The 11,951-nt window shown below is 34.4% G+C and overlaps 1 protein-coding gene across 1 annotated transcript; it reads right to left on the bottom strand.

Annotated features, from left to right (window-relative positions):
- Nucleotides 1-2,333: 2,333 nt before the first annotated feature.
- On the bottom strand, nucleotides 2,334-4,852 carry LOC132190869 (uncharacterized). Its single transcript, XM_059605916.1, has 4 exons — nucleotides 4,211-4,852; nucleotides 3,116-4,090; nucleotides 2,721-2,804; nucleotides 2,334-2,615 (listed from the first exon to the last, which is right to left on the bottom strand). Exons 1-4 carry the CDS (start codon nucleotides 4,850-4,852, stop codon nucleotides 2,334-2,336), a joined length of 1,983 nt encoding a protein of 660 aa, XP_059461899.1.
- Nucleotides 4,853-11,951: the final 7,099 nt, after the last annotated feature.

Here is an 11,951-nt window from a genome sequence, read left to right as displayed (position 1 = left end):
ACGTTCAAGTCCGGTGAAGATGTTTCCTGTAATGCCCCTAACCCCACGCTGTATGGAAAACCCACGGCTGCTTCCTCCACGTGGTAAAGAAAAAAAAAAACAAACAAAAAATAAATAAAAGAAAAAAAACCCTGCCCCGTCGCTTTCCCCCCCAACCCCTAACAGAGAAGTGGTGTGTCGCTTTCTCCCCAACCCCACACAAACCACTTTACACTCACAAGGTGCCATCATCAAATGAAGTGGTCCAAAATCTTCTCCACGGCTGATTCCGTCTTGGTCATCTTCAGAATACCCAAACGAGGTAATCAGCGTCTTCATTAATTTTTTTTTCCTAGCTTTTCCCCGAAAGCAATGTTCCTTTTCCTTTCTTGTTTGGGTAAACCGATTGTTTTCAGAAATTGGGATTTGGGTAAATGTTTGTTTGTTTGTGGATTGTGAAACCACATGGTATATGGCTTATTTTTTGTGGATTGTTCCTTTATGTGCATGTTAATTTTCTGTTGGGTCGTTGTTTGGTAAAAGATGTCTTCCTCAAGCCAATTTTCAAGTTCTGAGTCAATGCAGAGCTGGGCAAGAAACGCACCTGGACCTCGCAGGTTTGCTATTGTGAGCGTCCCACTCTCGTCAGAATAGCCCAAACCAAAGAAAATTTTGGCAGGAGGTTTATTAGCTGCCAAAATTGGAAGATAGGTAAAAAATTTGTGTTAGGTTAATTTTAGGTTAATTTTGGGTGTTTCGCTTGTATTTTTTTTTATTTTTTAGGGTTTTCGTAATAAATGTTTGAGATTTGTTTAGGTAAGATTGTTTTAGTAAAAATGTTCATTGTTTTTTATGTTTATGGTTAATTTTGGTTGTTCCTTGTGTCTTTTTTGTTTTTTTTTTAGTATTTTTTGCTTCTTTAGGGTTTTAGTAATAAATGTTTGAGATTTGTTTAAGTCTGAATGTTTTAGTAAAAATGTTCATATTATTATGTTTTAGGTTAATTTTGGTTATTCCTTGTGTCGTCTTTTTCTGTTTCATGATTAATCCAACCCAAAATTTTACAGATTGGCAGAGAATGTGGTTTCTTTGACTGGGTTGATCCTGAACCGTGTGATCATGATAAAGTGATACTAAATCTTTTGAAGCAGAAATATGACCATTTGGTGGCAAAAGTGAAACGATGTCAACAGATGGTTGAAATTGAGGTTGGGAAGGTGAAGTCTGAAATGGATAAAGAAATTGCGAAGATTATGTCAGAACTGGAGAAAGAAGGCCAACAACTTAAGTCAGTAATGGCTGATGAAATTGCCGGATATCGTAAAGAAATTGAGATTGGACAGATCAAATTCCATGCAACAAAGAAGAATTACGAGACAATGCTAGTGTGTTCAAGGGTCATTTTAGGATTGTACTTGTGCATCATTTGGTTCAGATTTAGTTCCAAACCATTGCATGAAAGCACAGTTGGTCGAATGAAATTGGCTTGATGTGTGGTGTGGGTGTCAGTGGCCGACATTCATCATTTTGTGATTTTGTATGTCTTCAATTGACATGTTATTTTGATGTTGTATGTCTTTATAACGTGTTTATAGGACGAACGAAGTAATGAATGTGTAGTAATATGTTATATTTGACGTATTTGTGTAATTAAGGAATTCTATCTTGAACATGACTTGTTATATGCATTGATGAATGCAGCTTTGTCATTGTGTTGTTTAATGTTGGGAGTGAAAACTAAATTTTAAGTAAGTCTTGCTACACCATAAATTAGCAATTAAACATAGATTGATTTGTAATTGGTATCATAATAGGCTATCATAATACCAAAATAAAGAAAAGTATTTCAAAATACAAGTCAATTGACAAATTACTTGAAAAAGGTTAAAACTTTGTTCACATCAAAAAGCTATGATCAAATAGTCCTAATGTTTCCAATTAGGCTTCATCATCATTTACACCATTGATTCCAAAAGTATGGAAAAGAGTTTCAAAACACATACAATATCACAAATTACATGAAGGTCTTTCAAAGCCTTGTTCACATCAAAAAGCCATCATCAAATAGTCCTAATGTTTCTAATTAGCCTTCATCATCATTTACACCATTGATTCCAAAAGTATGGAAAAGAGTTTCAAAACACATACAATATCACAAATTACATGAAGGTCTTTCAAAGCCTTGTTCACATCAAAAAGCCATCATCCTAATGTTTCCAATTAGCCTTCATCATCATTTACACCATTGATTCCAAAAGTATGGAAAAGAGTTTCAAAACACATACAATATCATAAATTACATGAAGGTCTTTCAAAGCCTTGTTCACATCAAAAAGCGCCATCATCAAATAGTCCTAATGTTTCCAATTAGGCTTCATCATCTTTTTCTTCTTGGCTTCCATGACTCCAATGCCCTTCTCTATGGTTGTCACAATACGTTTGCCTTTGGGTTGGGTTTCTGCACGACTGGATGCAACCTGACCTGTAAGATCAATATGAATAGGTACACCCGGATTTATGGGAGTGCTAGGGCAAATTCCCTTCAACCTGTCTGACTGTCGAGTCCTTGAAGCAGGTGGGCCTGGGGGTGGAACCTGTCTTATAGCAACTGCATTATCACTAATCGTACTCTTAATCTAAGGGAAAAAAAAAGTATGGAATATATTAAAAATAATAAAGAATATTACACAGATTCAAAGTACGGTGACGTATATGCACAAAAATACGGCTTATTAAATTACCTTTAGCACAGAAACATTGGCAGTACCTTCTGGGCCACGACTAATACCAACTAGTGGACCACCACGGTTACATGCGTTTGTTGCCTTCTTATATCAACCAATACAAACAAAACAAACAAATGTCAACTATGTACATATTATTGAATAGACAAACATGGACTTGTTACAATTACAACTTAGTCAATTAACCTTTTGTGGTCCCCTCTTTCTTTGTGTAGGTTTAGTCATTGTACTCTTGCTCGAACCAACGGTTTGTGCCTATCAAGTAAGTGAAACTAAAAATTAAAAAATAAAAGCAATAAATAAAAACACAATTATGTCAAGTATATAAATAAAAATTTAGTAAAAAGAAATACATAGAGTAAAGAATTCAAACTCCTATATAAGTAACTTACACTTGATGCAGGCGTGGTAGGTCCTTTATAATTGGATGCCCCACTCATGTTGGTTGGACATGCCCTTTTGTTATGTCCCAGAACCTTACACTTAGAGCATCTCATCCTTGCTCCAAATTTCCTCATTCTATTTGGATTTTTTGGATCTCTACTCTCATCTGGACCCCTCTTTCTTTGCTTCTTAGGTCTACCCGGCTGCAATCTTGAGGTAGGGGGTTCCAAATGGTCATGTTGTGTCTTGATCCATTGTTCCTCACTAGGCATTGGGTAGATAATTGGGGCATATGCCTTCTTGTACCTTTCTATTGTATAACACTCATCCACATAATCCTCAGAATCCCCGCAATCATATAGTATAGCACAAAATGCATGAGGACATGGGATACCTGTAATTTCCCATTGCCTACAACCACATAATTTCCTTCTCAAGTCCACCACAAATTGTTTCCCAGTCGGACAAGTAACCTCAAACATGTATTCCCCAGCATAAACTGCAACACAATCTGATGCAGCTATCCCAATTTCTTCCAGCTTTGTGACTATCCTAGGACATAACTTTCCAGTCAATTTCTCAATGCCCTCTCTTTTAGCTTGGTACCTTCTCATTAATTTTTTCCTTATCATCTCAAGCATTGTCAATATAGGTTTGTCACGGGCTTTAAGAATATAGGAATTGAAACACTCACAAATGTTGTTAACAAGGAGGTCACACTTAGAATACTCACTAAACCATGCTCTTGACCAGCAACTAGGATCCACTCTGTTCAAGTACTCGTAGGCATCTTTGTTCATTCCCCTCAACCCCTCCATATATGCAGTAAACTCTCCTTCAGTGTAAGCAGACGCTGCACCCCATAGCATTTCCTTGAATGCTACTCCTTTATGCCCTTCATTTTTAAAGTTGGCATAGAGATGCCTAACACAAAACCGGTGGTCTGCCATTGGAAGCACTTCATTCAATGCAGGTATAAGGCCCTAGAAAAAATAAACATATGAGAAAATAAACATAGTTAGAATGAGGCAAAACAATTTTTTTTTTTTCTTTTTTCCCCCTAAACCCTATAGAATAAGAAATGAGAAGGTAATAATTCTTACCTTCTGTCGATCAGAAATAAATGTAGGCCTAGCATGCCGATCATGTGTCCCAAGATCTGAGACAAGGGTTTCCAAGAACCAAATCCAACTGTCTTTCGTCTCAGCTTCAACAACAGCAAATGCAATAGGGTACATGTTGTTGTTGCCATCCCTACTCACAGCAGCCAAGAGTTGACCTTTAAATGCACCTTTAAGGAAGCATCCATCCACCCCTATTATAGGCCTACACCCCTCTATAAATCCTTTCTTCATTGCAGCAAGAGAAACGTATAATCTTTGAAACCTAGGAGGCAAATTAGGGTTTGGTCTCTCAACCTTCATCATGATACAAGTACCCTTATTGGTCTTTCTCAAGGTCTCACAGTAGTCCCACAACCTACCATATTGACCCTCCAATTTACCATAAATTTGTTTCCCAGCTTTTCTCCTAGCCCGATACATTATGCTCGGAGTCACATCAACCCTCCATTTTTCCTTCACCTCATGTTGTATCACTTCCAAAGGCATGTTTGGTTGAACCTTAAACTTCTCAATCAGTTGATTTGCTATCCAAGTAGAGTTAACTATTGAACTCTTGTATTTCCTGCCACAAACATGTTTGGGTTGCATAGACCTAATTTGGAAGGATACTTCGTCCTCCATTTGTCGGGCATACGCTCGGTACCGACACTTATCATCTCTACACACAGCTATACACTTCATTCTTTCATTTTTTTGAAACAAATGTCCTTCCCCCTTTTAACATTATATTCTTTTACAGCCTCCCTAAACTGTTGTATGTTTGGAAATCTCATTTTAAGCTTCAAAGTTGGATCCTTTAGGTCCACAACATGGAAGTCACAATTGGTAGGGAGAGATGTTGCTCCATCTTCTTCATCACTAGGTATAGGTGACAGTAATATGTCACTTCTACCCATATCTGAGTTAGTGTCATTATCCTCCTCATCATCTTCAAAACAAGTCATTTTTCCTACACTATGTACCTTATGACTTCCATCAATATGTTCCTCCTCCTCCTCAGCCTCATCCTCAGCCTCGTCCTCATCCTCATCTTCATCCTCAACCTCAACCTCAACCTCATCCTCAACCTCATCCTCACCATCCCCACTAGCACCAGCACCATTACCATCTTTAAAGTGTATCTTATCCCTATTAATAGTCCCTTTCGATGGACCAACCCCATGGTCACCATCATCCACATCAACATCAAATAGATCTTCATTGTCACTAAGTTTATCTGCCCACCAGGGGTCATTCAAATCGACCCTACGTTCACCCTCATCATCATCATCACCATCGTCATCACCCTCACCACCTTCCCTCTCTACAAAAGATTGTATATATAAATGCACAATGTAATGACCAGTATGACAAGCAACCATGTACATAACATCATGGTCAGATGTTATGAGGTACAACCCATCATCTAAACCCTTTTCAGGGTGTTTAAAATACATCAAGTCTCCTGACCCATATCCATACTCTTTTAACATATCTTCCAACTCAAAATAAGACAATTTGTCAGGGTCATAACTCTCGTGGTGGACTACAACCTCACCCCCCACATAAACACACCCAAACTGTCGATCGAACCAACCCCCGTACCGCACCTCAAACACCAAATTGGAAGTACCCATCCTGCAAGTGAATAAGTAAAATGCAGTATTTAATCAGATACAAAATATTTAGGAAGACATTTTATATGTTTCAGTTAATCCCCATTATCTCTTATCCCTAAACAAATGAACAATTATATACTTAACTTTACTATATAAACTCTATATACTTAACTTTAAATTTAATTATAATTTAACTAAAACCCTAACTCAATAATTAATCCAAACGTGTTACACGTTAACCATTCCCAAAACATTTAATCAAAAGTAACACATACATCTACACTATTTTCCCCAATATTTAATCAAAAGTAACACACACCTGTACAGTTTGTAGGGAAAAGCTGCAACATTAAAATTGCAACAAAGTCACATGGGACCACTAAATGAAATTGCAACTCATGTGCACCCAACGTTACCCTAAACAATTAAATATCATGTGGAAGTAAAATGGCCCTACCTAGGGGTTTGTCTTTTACCAAACAACGACCCAACAAAAAATTTTAATGCACATAAAGGAACAATCCACAAAAAAATGAGCCAAATACCATGTGGTCTCACAATCCACAAACAAACAAACATTTACCCAAATCCCAATTTCAGAAAAACAATCGGTTTACCCAAACAAGAAAGGAAAAGGAACATTGCTTTTGGGGAAAAGCTGGAAAAGGAACATTGCTTTTCAGGAAAACAAAAAACGCATGCACCCAACGTTACCCAAACAATTAAATATCATGTGAAAGCAAAATGGCCCTACCTAGGGTTTTGTCTTTTACCAAACAACGACCCAACAGAAAATTAACATGCACGTAAAGGAACAATCCACAAAAAATGAGCCATATACCATGTGGTCTCACAATCCACAAACAAACAAACAAACATTTACCCAAATCCCAATTTCTGAAAACAATCAGTTTACCCAAACAAGAAAGGAAAAGGAACATTGCTTTCGGAGAAAAGCTGGGAAAAAAATACCTCGTTTGGGTATTCCGAAGATGACCAAGACGGAATCAGCCGTGGAGAAGAGGGCACTTCGTTTGATGAGGGCACCTTTGTGAGTGTAAAGTGGTTTGTGTGGGGTTGGGGAGAAAGCGACACACCACTTCTCTGTTAGGGGTTGGGGGGGAAAGCGACGGGGCAGGGTTTTTTTTCTTTTATTTATTTTTTGTTTGTTTTTTTTTTTCTTTACCACGTGGAGGAAGCAGCCGTGGGTTTTCCATACAGCGTGGGGTTAGGGGCATTACAGGAAACATCTTCACCGGACTTGAACGTGCAGCGCACGTGTTGCAGATTCCGTCCAACATAACAGACAATTTTAACAGAATGGCAAAATTGCAAAAAAATTAAAGTTTAGGGGGGTAAATTGAAAAAATTAAAACATTGGAGGTAAAATCAACAGAGGTGTACAACTTCAGGGGGGTAAAGTGTATTTTCCCCTTGATATTATATTCATTATTATAAATATGCTGATTTTATGTGAATTTGTAATTATTATATTTCCTTTCTTTTAGGGCCTTATTCAATTATAAATAAACCATTTTATTGTACAATTAAACATACATCAGAAATACAAATTTTTTTTATACAATTATCGTTCTGTTGTCTTTTTTACACATTTATCTCTTGATTATTTCAGTAACAATTGCTACTTGTGCTGATGAATAAAAATGCTTACCATTTTTTTTTTTTTTAAAGTTTTGCTTACAGACTTGGGTTTGAAAGATTCTGACAAAACTTGATACGAATGCAGGAATATAAATGAACATAATAATAATAATAATAATAATAATAAAAACTTCAAAAGGGAACGCTACATTTTGATTAGAATTGATGAAAAACTAAATTTGACCAAAATCTTTCAAAAAGACTCACTTTGACTATTGAAAAACCATATTTGCCATTTATAATTAGTAATTAGTATAAAAAGAAAACTGACATTTATTTTCTTTAAAGGGTAAATTTGATTTTCAATGGTCAAAATGAGTGTATTTTCGAAAGATTTTGGTTTTTTTCATCCATTCTAACGGTCAACCTTAATGAAGTGACCTTTTTGTCACAAAATGATAGTTGAGTCCTGCTATTTGGCTGTCAAGGGTCAGACAAGTGTTTGCCAAAATCTGATATGGCTTTATTAAAAAAAAAAATCGTAGAAATCTCTCTCTCTTCCCCCATTTCGTATTTTTTTTGTTAGTTAAATTTGTATGAATTAATATTTAGTCTCTAATGCCTCAAAACTTATTTTTGAATTCAAAACTAAAACCTAGGGATGGAAAGTTAACCCTTTAGGGATGGTATCACCCAAAAGGGATTCAATCATCCTAAATTTGGTGCTAATGTCTCAAATTTGGTGCTAATATCTCAAATTTGAATTTTCCTTTAATGTTTATCTTCTTTAATTAAAAATAAAATTAAAAAAAAATTTTAAAAAAAATTGTAAATGTCCGACGCTTGGCTGCCTCATGGCACCCGTAAATCTCTACTCATGATAGTTTGATGTAAATGTGTACAAGCAGTTGTAGTTCAAACCGCTAACCGTAACCATTTTAGGTGGTTATTGAATTTTCGTAACCGCAACCACTCCACCTTACGCGGTTAGTAGCTTTAAAATAGCCGCTGGTTAGTAGTTATTGAAATTCATATCCGCATCACATAACTGCTTTTTAGAAATGGGCATTTTGAGCCAATTTTGGTGTTTTGAAACTTCATCGAACCTATTTTTAAGGCCTATTTTCGATGGGTTTTGGACATTTTTTAAATAATTAGAAAATATTAATTTTTTTTTAATGAATAAAACTCAATGAAGAAAACGAAAACCCTATATCAAATGCACCAAAACAACGTCTATTTGTACATTATTATTATTATTATTATTATTACATGTGTGTAATAATAATAATAATAATAATGTACAAATAGATGTTGTTTTGGTGCATTTGATATAGGGTTTTCGTTTTGAGTTCAATGAAATTGAGTTTTATTCATTAAAAAAATATATATAATATATAATATATTCAAGGGTAGGCGCTCCTACCCTTAAAACTGCTATTCGTACTGCCCTAGGCAATTAGCAGTTTTTTTTAACCACCTACAAAAGTGATTATGCGGTTAGCGGTTGGTAGTTATATGCGGTTAGCGGTTATTGGGCTCGTTTGCACACCTCTAATTTAATATATCCAAGTGTCAGACTTATTAGTTTGTAGGAGTTTGAACAACATCTTTTGTAATGGTTATGGTTGGAGGTGGGCATGGAATTGAGCCATCCATATAGCCATAAATGTTCCCCCTTTTAGGTGAGGAACAATTTGGGGCCGTCAGAGTGAGTAGTTATCTTTGGTCAATTTTACCGGATTGAAGTTGGTGAAGGTAACAAGGGTTGAGGTTTGAGTAGCCATAACAAAAGAGAAAAAGAGAAAGGATCAAGAGACGTAAGTCAATAACGCTCTAATACCATATATAGTCTGATAACATGAATAATTGAAGCCTTACCAAACACAGGTAAAAGCACTTGTATATATAAAGTATTCAGTTACACAAGATAATTACAATAGTGTTTTTGATGAACAATAACACTTAGCTATGATACGCTTACATTTGAATCTGGATTCAAGATATGATAAGCTTATCCAAATATTCAAATAATATTATTCAATATTTGAATCTAGTTGTAGATTGTTATCTTGCTTTGACGTAGGACTCTTCAATGTGGGTACTTTTCTCATTTTAAAAATAACTGGCATTTGATTTTGATATATCCAACAATACAATTAATGTGACACTTGGATGTATCAAAACAAGTGGCCATTTTAAGTATATTTAATTAACCAGATTTTCTTTATTCATTACGTCAATAGATATTTGGATGAGAAAGCAATATTTATTTTAGATTGATTTCATCTAAATTAAGTATGAATGTATGATAGTAGAAAAATAAGTATTTGAGTTAGAAGGTGGTTTGGTTTTAGTATTCAAGCTATTTCCAAGAAAAGATAGCTTCATATATATATATATATTCCCAGTAAAGCAAAATAAGTTTTAATTGGAAATATTTCACAAACATTTTCTTGTTGACTAAACCTAGAATGTGAATACTTTTTTTTTTTTTTTTTTATAAAAAGCGGACTTCTCATTATAATTCAGGCAACTAAAGCAACTTGCTCTAGTAACACAGCCTCACGAATACAATCAGGGGGTATATCTTTCCAACAAGATTCATGTTCATGTTCCACCGCATATTTTGCTAATAAATGGGCCACATGATATACTTCCCTCCTAGTAAAAGTGAGCTACCACCGTTGAAACGCCCGGAGTTCCAATTTTATATCCTCAATGATGTGCCCCATCCAGCTGCTATCCTTCTCCATCAAGTTTACAAAATCTATCACGGCTTTTGCGTCCCCCTTCAAAGTGCACTTGAGGGAGACATAGAATGTGAATGCTTTCTACTTAACAAATAAGGTGACTAAAACATACAGAGATTAAGGCTGTTGTAGTAGTAATAGAGGAGGGAACCAAGTAGGAGATGTAATCGATCTTTAGGACGTGTTTGAACTTGCGATTTCGTAAGAATTATTTGTGTTTTTAAAAGATATCGCAAAACGTAAGGCGTTTGGCATTACGATTTAAAAATCACTTAATCTAAAATAGAAAATATATATATATAAGCAGGCTAGGAGGTGCTTATTTGAAAAAGTGCAAATTTAAACCAAAATCACGATTTCGCATAGAGAAATTGCAATAGTAGCCTGCTGTAGATAATTAGATATTTTTTTGAAAACACACAATTTTAAAGGTCAAACTGCGATTTTGCTAAACACTTTAATTGCACTTTTAAAAATCACATTTTCAAATTACAAATGTTAAAATCGTTATTTTTAATCCACCTTTTAAAATCATAATTCCAAACTGACCCTAATAAATAGTCGGCTTACACCATGGAGGAAAAGCGAGCTCAACAGTTTCCGCCCATGAATTGCTAGGATATTTTTTTGAGAAATAATAAAGGCACAACTTTGGCCCAGCTTTTACTTTAGAGAAATACTATACTTACAAAGGATTTTTACAAACAAATCCTTACAAACACATGTGGCAAGGAAAATGACAAAAAACACACAAAAAAAAAAAAAAAACAATTATATTTATTTTGTCTTCTTTCTTGCCACATGTGTTTGTAAGGATTTGTTTGTAAGCGTAGCAATTTTAAGATTCCTTTTTATCTTATGTGGTCATTTTTTTTTTAAAATAATAATAATTAAAAATTAAAAAAATTTTGAAGCAATAATCTTCTGTGGTCCTTTTTTTATTTTTTTTATCTGGTATTTTTTAAAAATTAAGAGAAAAATTGGGCCAAATTATGGCAAAAATTGTATCTTTGTCCTGCTTCTAATTTTTTTCTTTTTGTTGGTTAGTTCACAACCTCGAAACAAAGAATCACAACCTCGAAACAAAGAATCCTAGTCCAGTGAAAAAAAAGCTTTCAATAGACCATTCGGATCTTTATGTGTCAACTATTAACAAAAGCGTCACATCCTGTCAACCTCTGTGTTGTACGTGAATTTTTTTTTTTTTTTTTTTGAAAGAAATATTTTAGGTTACATCATAAAGAACGTAAAGATACTACTAAAGAAAATTTTAATTTATTCCTTTTTAATTTCGTTGAAGACTAGTGTTATTTTTTTTTGAGCACAGAATAATTATTTTATTATAAAATAGTTATTTTTTAACTAGTCATTCTTATGACTATTCTAAATTTTAAGAATATTTGTATACTTTAATATCAAAGTTATTTTATTTGATATTTTTTCATTCTTAATAAAGACTATTTAAAAATAAATAAATAAATAAAATAATCACTCTAAGTACTAAGTGGAAGTTATTAGTTCGAATCTTATTTTTCTCTTTCTTTGTATAGACATGTCAAAAAAAAAAAAAAATACATACATACATACATACATAAACATTAACATGTAACGAGTCAATCGATCAGCTCAAAAGCAAAATAAAAAAATAAAAAAGCCAAAATTAAGTAACATAGAGAGCAATAATTGCTTGGGTGAATGTTAATCTTTATGTACAACCCAAAATAAAGTGTTTTTTAACTTTAAAATAAAGCTTCATATCCTGTTCCT

This window comes from Corylus avellana, chromosome ca1 (assembly GCF_901000735.1).
Source record: "Corylus avellana chromosome ca1, CavTom2PMs-1.0".
Taxonomy (NCBI): domain Eukaryota; kingdom Viridiplantae; phylum Streptophyta; class Magnoliopsida; order Fagales; family Betulaceae; genus Corylus; species Corylus avellana.
The sequence above is the reverse complement of the archived record's forward strand: the minus strand, read 5'-3'. Positions and strand labels throughout refer to the sequence as shown.

Excerpts from the sequence above, each read along its gene's own strand:
- LOC132190869 (XM_059605916.1), bottom strand. The coding sequence starts at position 4,852 with ATGGAGGACGAAGTATCCTTCCAAATTAGGTCTATGCAACCCAAACAT. Across the intron at positions 4,091-4,210 it reads TTATTTCTGATCGACAGAAG|GGCCTTATACCTGCATTGAA; the intron begins GTAAGAATTATT and ends TATTTTTTCTAG. Across the intron at positions 2,616-2,720 it reads CCAATGTTTCTGTGCTAAAG|ATTAAGAGTACGATTAGTGA; the intron begins GTAATTTAATAA and ends TTTTTCCCTTAG.